This window comes from Callospermophilus lateralis, chromosome 5 (assembly GCF_048772815.1).
Source record: "Callospermophilus lateralis isolate mCalLat2 chromosome 5, mCalLat2.hap1, whole genome shotgun sequence".
Taxonomy (NCBI): Eukaryota; Metazoa; Chordata; class Mammalia; order Rodentia; family Sciuridae; genus Callospermophilus; species Callospermophilus lateralis.
Genome location: NC_135309.1, coordinates 30,226,608 through 30,240,566, shown reverse-complemented (window position 1 = coordinate 30,240,566; position 13,959 = coordinate 30,226,608). Strand labels below are relative to the sequence as shown.

The 13,959-nt window shown below is 45.3% G+C and overlaps 2 protein-coding genes across 5 annotated transcripts in view; one reads left to right on the top strand and one right to left on the bottom strand.

Annotated features, from left to right (window-relative positions):
• The window catches only part of Larp1 (La ribonucleoprotein 1, translational regulator), an 85,341-nt gene extending 75,065 nt beyond the window's left edge, over nt 1–10,276 (top strand). For both annotated transcript variants that reach the window (XM_076856404.2, XM_076856403.2), the window contains exons 15-19: nt 257–408; nt 2,079–2,223; nt 4,004–4,113; nt 4,286–4,413; nt 6,497–10,276. In XM_076856404.2, coding sequence (XP_076712519.1) covers nt 257–408; nt 2,079–2,223; nt 4,004–4,113; nt 4,286–4,413; nt 6,497–6,706 — 745 coding nt within the window. In that variant the 3' untranslated portion in view covers nt 6,707–10,276. The remainder of the gene's footprint in view (nt 1–256; nt 409–2,078; nt 2,224–4,003; nt 4,114–4,285; nt 4,414–6,496) is intronic.
• The window catches only part of Faxdc2 (fatty acid hydroxylase domain containing 2), a 39,391-nt gene continuing 35,550 nt past the window's right edge, over nt 10,119–13,959 (bottom strand). The window contains exon 9 of one of the 3 annotated variants that reach the window (XM_076856408.1): nt 10,119–10,694. In XM_076856408.1, the coding sequence (XP_076712523.1) occupies nt 10,574–10,694 (121 nt within the window). In that variant the 3' untranslated portion in view covers nt 10,119–10,573. Of the gene's footprint in view, nt 10,695–11,171; nt 13,533–13,959 lie in introns of those variants that run through there. The other 2 variants (XM_076856407.2, XM_076856409.2) reach the window with 2 other exon arrangements.

The following is a 13,959-nucleotide window of genomic DNA, read 5'->3' as shown; positions in this document are numbered from 1 at the left end:
GATTTTGGCATCAGACAGATCTCAGTGGTTAAATAGCTCCTTGGCTCTAGATGAGTCTCCCAGTTTCTGTGATCCTTAGTAACCTCCTCTTAAAACTCTGGCTCCAAGAGTTGACTCACAGTACATCAGACCACGTGTGTAAGTTAGAGCCCAGCACAGTGCAAGAAGCTGGATCTTGGATGATAGAGGGGATCAGAAGAACAACAGGGCTTCTGTGGGGATCCCAGTGACCTGTAACATCTTATGGCCTCTATAGCTCCAGCCCGTCAGAAGGAACACCTGCAGTTGGCAGCTATGGCTGTACCCCTCAGTCACTGCCCAAGTTCCAGCATCCTTCCCACGAGCTGCTCAAGGAAAATGGTTTCACACAACACGTCTACCACAAGTATCGTAGGCGCTGCCTTAACGGTAAGAAGTCCGGTGGGAGAGGGCAGAGCTTCTGAGTTTGTTACTTAGACCCAGAGGATATGGACTAGAGGTCAGAAGGAACAGGTGACCATTTTCTCTGATCTTAGAACCAGAAATAATAGGGCATCATTTCAGCAAGGCCTGAAGTTAGATGCAGGCCAGATAATTTGGAACTTCAGGAAGCTAGGGGAAAGCAGCACATAGAGTATTTCAATTCGTGTTCCTCTTTCATTGCTCCAGAAAAGCTCTTTCTGTCAATGACTCAGACATTGTCCAGTATGACCCACTGTTCATCACAAAAGGGTATGCAGGAGGTGGGATATATTCTCTAGAATAGGGATTCCAAGTGATGACTTGTGGGCCAAGTCCAGCGAGTGATCTGGAGCTAAGAACAGTTTTTATGTTTAAGGAGTTATGAAGAAAACAAATTTGTGATACACTCATGTCTCCTGCAAGGCCTAAAATATTTACTCTCAAGCCGTTTACATTAAAAACTTTTCTGGCACTTCTCTAGAAGATAGCATGAAGAGAGAGCTTTGACAAATGCTCTTGGGTGTTCCCTTTTGTCACAGAGATGCCCTTTCCTTATAGATGTTCTGATAGGTTGGCTGTAGAGATGCCCAAAGGCAATCTAAACTTTGATAGGTTGGCTGTAAAGATGTAAAACTTGGCTACTCAATTCTTGGTTCATCTGCCTTATTTGTCCTTAACTGTGCATTTATGTAAATGTAATAGCAATTTCATTGAGATATAATTCACATACCATGCAATTCATTTATTTTAAGTGTATAAACTAGTGACTTTTAATATATTCTTAAGACTGTTTACTGTAGTGGCAGGACTATTTCTTTCCTAACAGTAGGATGTGAGGGTTCTGATTCCTCTGCATCCTCCCAAGACTTGTTATTATCTGTTTTTTATTTTATCCAACCTCTAGGGTGTGAAGTGGTATTTCCTTATGGTTTTGATTTGCATTTCCCTGATCGCTAATGATGTTGAACATTTTTGTGTGTGTGCTTATTGGCTATTTGTGTATCTTCTGTGGAGAAATATCTGTTCACATCTCTCTTTAGCAGGATTATTTGTCTTAACCAGTAAGTTGTAGGAACTCTTTATATTCTAGATACAGGTCCTTTGTCAGATCATGATTTTCAAATATTTTGTTCCATTGTGTGCATCATTTTTCTACTTTGTTGATGCATAAAAGCTTTTCATTCAAATGTTATCTACTTTACCTGTTTTCATCTATTTATTTTGTTGCATGAGCTTTTGGTGTTATGTATTGTTTTTTGATGTTTCCAGTTTGTACTTGTTAATATTGGTAATGAGCAGAATGTAATCTGTTAGAATTCTCAAAAAAAGTATTCGTTCATGCTTGGCCTTGTTGTACCTGTGCTTGAAAGGGACAGGTTGAAATGAAGGACTGGAATGAGGGCCTGATCCAGAAGCTGGTGCCACCTGCTTCAGATGGGCCTCAGCCCAGTACCCGGCAGCAGAGACTCATAGAATGAGTAGTAAATGCTTAGTAAACATTTACTGAATGACTGAAGTGGCAGATGATGGGTAAGGGAATTGGGAGGCATAGGAGTAAGGACTTGTTCTTAAATCCCAGCATCCTAAGCAAGGACAGCCTGACCCTGACACATGCCTTTCCTTTTTTCCCCCTGTAGAGCGGAAGCGCTTGGGCATTGGCCAGTCTCAGGAGATGAACACTCTCTTCCGCTTCTGGTCCTTCTTCCTCCGAGATCACTTCAACAAAAAGATGTACGAAGAGTTCAAGCAGCTGGCTCTGGAGGATGCCAAAGAAGGCTACAGGTAAGTGAGGCTGGCCGGGGGGTTCTGGCTGGCGCTTGAGGGCTAATAAGGGGTCCCCAGTGACTCTGCTTTCAGAACTGTGGTTGGAAATCTTTTGCATGTGTGCCTGTCACTTTAAATGGGAAATATATTCACATGGTTCAAATTTCTCAAAAGAGTTTTTATTTTGTAGTAAAAAGACTTCTTAGCCCTGGCTCCTGCCATTTTTTTTTTTTGGACCTTTTTCTTCCTGCATGCTGGGAATTGAATTTAGGGCCTCAGACAAGTGCTCTGCCACTGAAGTACATCCCCAGCCTTTTGTTTTATTTTGATTCAGGGTCTTGTTGAGTTGCCCCAGTTGGCATCAAATTTGCGATTCTCCTGAGTCACTGAGGTTATAGACGTGCACCACCCTTACCACCCTTATGTCTAGCACACATTGCCCTTTTTTCTTTATTTAGTGCATTATCTTGGAGGATCATTTTATAACTGAACATAAATAAATTTTTTATTATAACTGGTCTTGTTTTGTTTAGCTCATATCCTATTAATAGATAATATAGGTTGCTTATAACAGTTTGCTTTTAGAAAATCTCTTTTATTCGTTTCCTCCTCCTCTGATTTCCAAAGTAAAACATTCTCTGTGTAAGCAATTTGAATGTTTGAGGAAGTGGAAGAAACATCCTTTGGTCCATAGACAGCAAGTGTTAATGTGCTGTCATCTAGATCATCCTGTGAGTTGGGCACCAGTAATCCTAGCTACCCAGGAGGCTGAGACAGGAGGACTACAAGTTGAGTCCCATCTGGGCAATTTAGTGAGACTGTCTCAAAAAAAAAAGCTGAAAAAAGGGCTGGGGATATAGCTCAATGAGTAGTAGAATACCCCTGTGTTCAACCCCCCAAGTACCTCAAAAAAAAAAACAAGTCCTGTGAATGTGTTTTTCATAACTTATTTTTAGCATTTATAAGCATGAGCATTTTTTCATGTTAAAATATATAACTTTTCCTTCTCAAAGAAGTTGTTAAATACCTTTTATAGAAAGAAAATACAGATAAGAAAAATCACTTTGGCTGGGGTTATAGCTCAGTGTAGCTTGACTAGCATGTGTAAGGCACTGGAGTTCGATTCTCAGCACCACGTATCATTGACAACTAAAAAAAAATTTTTTTTAAAGAAAAAGATCACTTAAATTCCCATAGACAACCAATATTAATATTTTTAACTTTGTGCTCTTTCAGACTTTTGCATGCATGTGTAGATGTATAGTTTACATATTTATCTATAAAAATGGGGTCATTCTATTCATGTCCTTTGAAAAATGTTCTTTTTACCTGATGTGCATTTGTACTTTTAATTTTTAACAACTTATATCTCATTATGGATTTACCATGATTTTTTCTTAATGTTTCTGTATTCCTAAACATGTACATTTTGTTTAATAATATTGATACAAACAGTTTAATACTTTTGTAAAATCTTAAGTCTGACTTTGGGCCATTTCCTTGGCATGTGTTTCCAGAAGTAAAATTTCTCCAAAACAGGAACAGGCAGAAATTCTGTAAAAGAATAGGTGGGAACAAATGGATGTGGGCATTGAGGGATACAGAGTTTCCTGACTCCCCACAAGGTGCGAACATTTAATACTAATGTCAGCCTTCATAAAGTGTATTTGCCGTTTTTTCAGTACAGAAAAAACACATTTTTTAAACTGTTTCATAGTTCCTCTGCTATGCAGGCACATTTCCCCCTCTTACAGATGAGGACACTGTGCCCTGAGTTCACTGACTTGTCCTCCCACAGATATGGTTTAGAGTGCCTTTTTCGATACTACAGTTATGGCCTAGAAAAGAAGTTCCGGTTGGATATATTCAAGGATTTTCAGGAGGAAACCGTGAAGGACTATGAAGCTGGTAAGAGGCAGAGTTGAATTTCTGGGCACCCTGGTCACCTAGGCTTTCTTCCTGTCTTCCCTAGTTCCACCTGGGCTTCACACACACCTCTCTCTGTATGTGCCCCTTGTCTCTACATTCTCCCCAGCGGTCCAAGCCCTTTCTACCCCTCTCTTTCTCCCTTTCTCTACAGGTCAACTCTATGGGCTGGAGAAGTTCTGGGCCTTCTTGAAATATTCCAAAGCCAAAAATTTGGACATTGACCCCAAACTGCAAGAATACCTCGGCAAATTTCGACGTCTAGAAGACTTCCGAGTAGATGTAAGCAAAAGTCTCCCCTCTGATCCTAGTGTTCAGGAATCAAGATACCTGGATTCTGGTCCCTACAGTGCCACTAGCCCCAAGGACACTTTCCCTGGCCTTCCTTCCTCTCCCAGTTTGGGTTTCCTTCTTAGTTTCTTCATCTATGAAAGGGAGGGTGAGGATAGACAGCATCTGCAAGTTAGAGTGGCATTTGCCACAGATTTCTTTTCTGGGTCTGTGTTGCTGGGCTGTCATGCTACTCTGTCCCTTGTATCTAACAGCCCTCCCTGCTGCTGTGCCAAGTTTCCCACTAATTTTTATCTTGATTAGCTAGCTACAATAAATGTATTTAACTCCAGAAGTTTATAAGTTAATATCTAGCATAATAACACAATGCCTGTAGTCCCAGAGACGCAGGAAGCTGAGGCAGGAGGATTGCAAATTCAGGGCCAGCCTGGGTGTCTTAGTGAGACCCTGCTTCCTCCAAATTAAAGAATTTTGAAAGAGGGTGGGGGCGTAGCTCAGTTGTAGAGCTCCCTGGATTCAACCCCCAATATCAAAATAAGTCAATAAAATGTCCAGTCCTCCATCTTCTGGAGTGATGTCTCTACAGTGACATCTAGTGGTGAGTTTACTGCCATGGCTGGAATTACTTGTTTAACTGATTCAGCAAATGTCTCTGTGCTAGGAGCTTCAGGGACTCTGGAAATGAGTGAAAGACTCTGCTTCAAAGAGTTTATAGTGGCTGGGGTGTAGCTCAGTGGTAATGTGTGTGCTTAACATGTGCAAGGACCCAGCACCAAAAAAAAAAAGAAGGACATAAAAAGATCTTTAACCAAAATAAGTCCATAATGTAAAAATTTCTGGTGGTTTTTTTGTTTTGTTTTTGTACCCTGAATTGAACCCAGGGGCACTTAACCACTGAATCATATCCCTATCCTTTTTTTATATTTTTTATTTAGAGACAGGGTCTGGCCACTAGGTTGCTGAGGCTGCTGGCTTTAACTTGTGATCCTCCTACCTCAGCCTTCTAGTCCCTGGGATTACACACATGCACCACTGCACAACTGGTAATCATCTTAGTCACATCAAACCTTTTAGCAAAATGTCAGGTAATAAGTAAATGGTAATAATAGCCCTCACATTTATTATTTTAAAACTGCCACTGAGCCGGGCACAGTGGTGCATGTGAATTCAAAGCCAGCCTTAGCAGTGGTGAGGTACTAAGCAACTCAGTGAGACCCTGTCTCTAAATAAAGTACAAAATAGGGATGTTCTATCCCTGGCACAAAAAAGTAAATAAATAAAACTGCCACTGAGTGGTTATTCTCAAGCACTATGCTAGATGATTCTTGTTGACCTAATTGGACACTTTAGTGGTGAAGTAGGAAGGGTTTATTATTATCACATACCACAGATGGGTACACTGAGGATTGTGACTATCCAGGGGTATAGAAAAATATTTCCCAAGCCTCCTAATATATTCTATCCTTGAGGGGGAGGGGTGTACAATTGCAGAGAGTCCTTATATAATTGATTGGTAAACCCCGAAGGTGGAACAGAGATTTAATTTTGGTACCCCAAAGGGAAGATAATGTTCTTAAGGTCACCTTTGTTATGGTGATTTATAGTCTTGACATGTCATTCAGTGGCCCGTGGAGGTACCTGGAAGGGAGTGTGGTGACCTCCAGAAGCATCTAGGCTTTCTGAGCTGAGGCATCTAGTATACTGCATGCCACATTACATACATCATCCTTCAGCAGATCCCAAGCAGTATGGATGTGGATGAAAGTCTGGTCTTTGGGAGAGGTGGACCTAGATTTTGTGTTTTCCATTTAAACAGCTATGGGATCCTGGGTAAATTACTTTCCTGTGTCTCATTTTCCACATATGTAAAATCAGATCATCAAAGAAAGATGAGGGCCCCACAGGAGAATATGCATTAAATAGCATGGTCTATGTCATAGAGAAATGCTTAATATCTGATATTCATTTCTAAGGTCAAATCCGTTGTCTACATTTGGAGGTAGATCTCTAGGCAGCCCTGGTAAGAAGTGGATAGTAATCCCCTAATTACCTGTGACTTTCTGCTCTGTTGCAGCCCCCCATGGGTGAGGAGGGCAACCACAAGCGACACCCAGTGGTAGCAGGAGGTGGCAGCGGTGAGGGCAGGAAGCGGTGCCCCTCCCAGTCTTCCAGCAGGCCTGCCACCATGATCAACCAACCCCCTACACCACCTACTGGCCAGCCCATCCGGGAAGATGCCAAATGGACAAGCCAGCACTCGGATACACAGACTTTGGGAAAGTGAAAAGCCCTTTAGCCCTGGGGTTTAGAGTGGGGAAGGGGTGGGGTGGTCGAGGGTCCATGGGGGTGCCCAGTCCCAGGAGAGGGGACAAAGAAGGGACTGGCCTGGAATTAATAGAGCAGGCCTCTGTGCTGAGTAGCAGTGTGTACACCATGGGCTATTAGAGGTACCCTGGGCAGAGCCTCCACGTAACTCCCTTCTCCTCCTCTCTCCATGACTCTTCCATCCCAGCTTCTTCTAAGGGGGGAGGGAAAGGGGGGAGATTTTTTTATATATATATACATATATATATATATCAAGTTTTAAATTATTGATAGTTTGTCTGGATTACCAAAATCACTCTTCAGCCCTGCCCTCGGCTGATATGCCGCAACCCTGGTCCCCACCCACAGCCTCTTCTTGCTCCCCCCCAAGCCAACTATGCAGCCCACCAGAAGGCCCTGTGGGCCCTGTTGCCCAGCACTGTCCCGTGGAAGGCTCTGACAGCACCTGGGCCCCAGGAGCACTAGCCCCTGACTATGTGGGGTTTGCCGTCACCGTGTTCTCTCCCTGCTGTCCCTACCATGCCCTTCTGCCATCTTCTGGGAGAAGGAAACCAAAGGATCTAAAAGTGGGGGTTGGGGGAGGTTTCAGCCTCTCCCACTCCCCTTTCCCCACACCCCTTACTCCCCAGCCCAGAGAGACGCTGCTCATACCAGAAAAGACTATTGAAAGATGATTTATTTTATTTTTCTCTGACCTTTCCATCCTTGGAAAAACGGAAAAAAGGAAAAAAAAAAAAAAAAAGACAAAATAGACCATAAAAAAAAAAGAAAAAAAAGAAAGAAAAGAAAAAAATCAGAAAACCCCCACCTAATCCATAGAAAGTGATGTCTTTCCCCTCTCCTTGGAAATTTTTGTTTGTTTTGTTCTTGGAAATAATATTTTTTTAAAAGTTGCCTTATTGTGGAGCGGGAATCTGAAATAATACCCAAATGCCTGTTTTCCTCGGTGGAGTCAACCTGAAGAGCTCCCACCTTCTCTGGATGTGCCTGGGCTTGGACTGGCTGGATCTTTCTCTGGACTGAGTTGCATGTACAGTGCCTCCTGCCTGGAGGCAAGAGAGTTGGGGGCGGCTGTCAGAGCCGTGCCCAAAATATCCCTGCTGTTGCATCGTTGAAGCTGACGTCCTGTGTCTGTACACTGCTGCCACTTTCGTGTCCTTGCTCTGCTTGCTGTCGCCTCACGCCAGGCCCCGTCCTGCCGTGACACCCTTCATCCTACCCTTGGAATCCCAAGGCCAAGTTTGCTTCAAACTGTTGGAAAACAGAGTTGGCCTGGATCTGGAACACACTTGTCCTCAGCCCGAGCGTCTTCCCCATGCCAGAGGGGAAAGGGGAACACTTGGTAGCTGAGGCTTGGATATGTTTCTCACATTGTCCTGAAAGATCACCGAGACCTCAAGGAAGCTTTATGTCTCGTGAAAGGTGGAGAAAGGTGCCGTTCTTTTCCGAGGGTCTGGTGGGGTCTCCCCATCTTGCATCCCCCCCCTCTGCAAGCCATCTCTACCCACCCTCTCTCTGATCAACCCCAACTGGGAACGAGACCCCGCCTGGGAACGAGGGATGAGGAGGAATTGGGGGCTGGGGGGAATCCTGCCAGTTGGTGAAGCCCTGTGGCAGGAAGGTATATGTGGACATAGAGTATACCTAACTTCTCTTCTCCAGCCACTGACTACTTGAGTTGGGCTGTGAATGACAATGGAATGGCTGGAGTCTACTGTGGTCAGAAGCTAGGGAGGGTGACCGACTGACCCGCACAGACTGGGATGTGTGTCAAGTATGGGCATGACTGAATGTTCACCCCCAATGGGAACTGGGCAACACAGAGAAGTTTGCAGTCTTGTTGCTCAATTACTGAAACTTCTTTGGCCCTCCTTTTCAACAGGTTTCTCTGTTGGCCCAAAGGTTGGGAATAGGAGACAGTATCCCAGGCTGACAGGGGCTCGCTTGCCCTCTGTCTTTGGGTACCTCATTGCTTTTAGTTTGTGTGCCCCCCCACCTCTGTCATCCCAGTGCTTAGTATGTGGGAAGCCCATCTCACTTCCTGTGACCCAGTCGTCTTGAACCAAGGATGAATGTCTGGTCTCTGCTATGACAATGGGATCTGAGGCCTCTCCCTAACCAGTCTGGTGTACCTGCCCCACATTGTCCCAGACACTGGACTCCTGACCCCCTTCTCCCTCCCTTTCCCCCTTTTTTTCCTTTGGGTCACTCAGCCCTGTATTGTATCCAGCGCCACAAAAACCTCAGTGTTTGACCCTTGCTGGGTTTGGGGACACAAGGAAGCCTTGGAGGTGGGAAAAAGCTGTTCTTGTCTAGTTACTCCCAGGCCAGGGGCTGCCATCCTCTCCCCGATCCTCTCAGATATCCCTGAAGGAGGAAGCACCTTTGGGGTGAGTAGTGAGAACTTCATCTCAACATAGGCTGAGGAGGGGTGAGGGGCTATTTTCTTTATATTTTCTTTCTTTCTTTTTTTCTTTTTCTTTCTTTCTTTTTTTTTTTTTTGTAACATGTTAGGAGTTAATGTTGCAAAGAGTAGTTTACATCTTCACTTTCTGAAGACACTTGAATTTAGGACCGATGTATCTGTGACAAGTATGAGTGGCAGGGGCCATCAGGACTAGCCACTTCACATCCACCACCTTCCCATGGGAATCTTAAGACCTGAGACACAAAGCAACAGCCTGCCCCAACCCCCTGTTTATTCTCTGCCCTTCTAAGGTTGGTCCACGCCAGAATGACCTGTAGGTGTCAAACAGAAGGTCTGTGTGTGCCTAAGCCCTGATGAGGGACAGGCTTTTCTTATGCCCTCTCCAGAACCTGAGACACATGCACTATATCAGTAGAGAAGGCTACCCAGTCCTGCCTCAGCCTGGACCCCTAGGGCTCAGAAAGTCAGCAAGAGGCACTGAGCCCCCATGTCAAAGTTAAATGTTTCTGTTTCATTGTAGCTCTTTCTCCCCCCCCCCCCCCCCTTCTGATGATTGATTTACAAAAGAAAGTAAGCTGCTCAGGAGGCTCTGGAAGTGGAAGTGGAGGAAGCAAGAAGACTAGCCTTTAGGAGAGCTAGGGGTGTTTTGCCAAAAGCCTGGGTAGAGTGGTCTGGATCATCTGGCACCCTCCCAAATGGGAACCTCAAAGTACCTCTTGTGTGGAAGGGTTCCTGGATTCTCCCCAGCCCCACCCTCTCCTTCAGCCATGTTGATGGCAGAGGCAGAGAACATAAGAACTTACAGCCCGATTCTCACTGGAGAGGAAAACTTGTCATCTGGCTTTGCGAAGAAGGTTCCACCTTAACGCTCGTAGTACATTATCTTTACCATGTGCTAGGATATCACATTTAAAAGGACAAAAAAAAATGTAAAATACTTGAATGAGCTTGTATTATAACATTAATATTATTGAGAGTATCTGCTTTCCAGGCTGAAGTGATTCATTCATTATTCTAGTCCTGCTTTAGTCCTTTGTAATTTGTGGTAATTATGCTTTTCTTTTTAATACAAAAAAAATGTATAAAAATAAAAATTTGAAAAGGCAAAATACTGGCTTGTCTCCCATCTGGGGTGCTGCTATTGGGTGTGAGATAGAGCCCAGTTAGGGTTCCCCAGAGCTTGCATCTGAGTGGCACCTGCAAGGGCATTATCAGTGGACTTTGGGGGAGTTCGCTGAAGGCAGAGCCTCCATTGGGCTGCCAGTGCATCGAGGTGGCTTCCTCAATGGTCTTTAGAGCGTTTTTTTTTTGTTGTTGTTGTTGTTGTTTTCAACCAGCTTTAAATCCATGTCTTAAATGAGAGTTGGGGGACATAGACTGCCAGATGTGAGTGGGAGCCTACTTGGTGGCAATTGGGCTCCATCCGCTGCCTGTGCCTGGTCTTGTAATCGAAGATAGCCAAGAAGAAAAAGTTAGTGTCCCTTGTAGAGTGTTGGCACAGCCCCTTCCTGAAGAGACTCTTGTGAGAGTGAAGAAATAATGGTTCAGTAATCACACCTTGTGGAACCTGTGCCTTACAGGGATCCCTGAGACGGGGATGGAACAGTGAGCCCCACTCTACAGAGAAAAACTAGAAGTGAGTCATAGCCTCACGTGGTCATCTGACCATTTTCTGTCTTCCATACATGGTGCGGTCCCTAGCAAATGGTCTTCTGGAGTTGATTTCCACACACACACACACACACACACACACTATGATGGGCACTTCAGTACCACCCAGGACCTCTACTGGCCAAAGGAAGCTTAGAAGTGGCCAGGGTTCTGTGGATTGGTACTTTGGGAACAGGGAGATGTATTAGTTCAACCTCACTTCCACACATTCCTGTCAGGAATAGTCATCAAAGAAGCTACTGATTGCACTGTCTTAGCTCCCAAATGTCATGATCATGAACATTAGAACAAGTCTTATAGGAGGAAAAAAAAAAAGTATCAGGAATAAATGGAAGCAGGTTTATTTTCAATGCTTTTTCTTAACATTTTCTGCTGGGACTTTAAGACTTTTTTCTTTTTTCCCCCAGTCTTATTTACCAACCTCAGGGCCATTCTATTTGATTGAGAAAAGGATAAGTGCAGGTGCCAAACAATGGCAGCCAGGACAATAACGGCCTCTTGTCCCTCTATGCCTTTTGAACAGCACCTTGAAATCTAAAGCAATTCTCATATAGTCTCCTCATCCCCCATCCTCTCAAGTGAACTGAGGGACTTGTTTCCAGATGCTTGCTTGTAGGTGGGTGCAGGCCAGCAGCTGGGAGAACTTAACAGTTGGATACACTAGACAGGACTGGGCCCATCAAGGCCAGAGGGGGCAGGTGGGGCTTGGAAGGCCAGGGAAGGTGCTGCCTGCTGAGTGTTGACTTGGCCTACTGGGCAAGTCCTCTGCGGTTCTGGTGCTCCGGAGGAAGTAGTTTGGGGTAGTTTTGCTTGGAGGCTTGGCCCTGTGTGATCTTCCTTGTCTCCAAAGAGATGAGGGCTCACTGTTGCAAAGAGGCTGGCCCCAAGCAGGCCCCTCCTGCCTCAGCTCCCAGGTAGCTGGGTCTACAGGTCTGTACCAGCTATGTTAAGGTTTTTGTAAAACCACAATAGGTTATTTTCCATATATATATACTTTTTCCTGGTACTAAGGATTGAACCCAGAGGTACCTTTACCACTGAGCTCTGTCCCCAGCCCTTGTACTTTTTTGAAGCAGGGTCATGCTAAGTTGTCCAGGCTGGCTTTGAACTGGTGATCCTCCTGCCTTGGTCACAGGATTACAGCTGTGTGCACCATCTCACCTGGTCACAGTAGGTGGTTTTCTTGGCCCAAAAGAACTGAAAGTCAGTAATAGGCACAAGTACACATATAAGAATTTAGTAAATGAACTAGATGTGGTGGCACATGCCTCTATAATCTCAGTGACTCTAGGTTGATAGTAAGAGTCTCACCAGGTCAAGGTCAGTCTGGGCAATATTTTCTATTTTCAAAATAGAAAAATAAAAGGGGCTGGGGATGTAGCTTAGTGGTAGAGCACCCCTGGGTTCAATCCTCAGTAGGGTGGGGGTAAATGATAATGGTAGTAATGGTGGCCTTTCAAAGAGTAGTCTGAATTGTTGGGAGCCACAAGGTTCAAGAGCATGTTGCTCCTAAGGGGAGGTAAGGGAGGTGATTGTTTCAAACCCAGATAGCCCTGTGGCTTTGTTTCAGATAAAAAGGGTCCTGGTTAGATTTCATTTGAAAAATGTATCTGCTAAAACCCAGTCAAATAAACCCTGTTAAGAAAACTGGTTAACCATTTCAGAGAAAAAGAGTTTTGCCCTTTGGCCATTTTTTTCTGGACTCCTCTTGGGGGAAAGAAGGGTTCTCACCTCTGGTTTTGGTTCATGTAAGTTAGAGGCCTCAGGTATCCCCAAAGGGTTGTGACCCTGATCCTTCTGGGTGAAGGGCACCCAGCTCAGCAGTCCTCATGGGTGTAGCCTGTGCTTCCTTGTTATCAGTTGATCAGGGAGGAGCACCTGTGGGTGTTTATGTGCAGTGAGGCAGAGTTGAAATGGGACCTCTGTGTGTGTGTGTGTGTGTGATGGGAGTGGGCGGAATTGGGACTGGCACATGGCATGTGAAAAACAGAACTGTAACTATTTGCCAGGGACAACTGGCCCTGGCCTGACTAAGGTATGGAAAAGCCTTTTGGGGTAGGAAGAAGCAAAGTGACATCTGATTCCCCCACTGCTTGACACCAAAAAGAGCTCTCCCTGGGGCCCAAATTGCCTTAGTCCTACTGCCCTTTCCATCATTCTCTGCATCTTACCTAGGCCACAAGACAGTGGGGAGGGGATGACCTTCCTCCATCCCACAGCAGAGGACCAGAGGGCCTGGCCAGAGCCCTCTTAAAGTGGTTTCCTCCTCTGACTGGCCTCCAGTCTGGGGAACTTTTTTTTTTCCTTTTCCTTAAGCTAACTCCTGGTCCCATGAAGGGACAAGGGCAGAAGTTTGGGGGAAGCCCTGGCCCTATCCTTGGCCCTGCTTTTCTAGGAAGCCAGCCTCTCCTCTGCCCAAATGGTGCCATCATTAGAGTGTGTGGCTGAAGGAGGCAAGTTGTTAGGTGCAATCATGAGGCCTCGGTGTCTTGGAATCCCACTCTTGGGATAGGACTGGCAAGGGCCCTTTCACTCCATCTTCTTTGGGGAGTCGGGGATGCTCTCCGAGAGTGGGGTGAAGCCCAGCAGTAGGATGTGCCTCTCATAGGCCTTGGTCTGCTTAAACATGGTGTCGGTCCCATGGAGGTGGTCCAGCACCCCCAATACGCCATAGCATTGGTTGAACCTAGAGGAGAGGAGGGTACTGCAGTGCTGGACGGAGGACCATTTGTGGATCTCTCTGTCCTTCATGCTGGCCTCCTATCCACACCTATCACCACCATCCTGACCACATCCATCAGAACAACCTGGGGAGATCTTATGAGCATATATAAGGGGCCACTTCAGACCTGCAAAATCTGGAGCTGCATCCCCATCTCCCTGCCCCCTTTTTTTGAGACAGGATTTTGGTAAGTTGCTGAGGCTGGCCTTGAACTTGCAGTTCTCCTGCCTTCCCCTCCAGAATCACTGGGATGACAGGCATGTGCCACCACACCCAGCTAGGAGTCTTCCCTTGGAAACCTCACCATGTGATTCTGATGCACATATGCTTAAGAACCTGACAGGACTATGCTTGCTCAGATATGGTCCAGGGGCCATCTGCTTCAGAACCT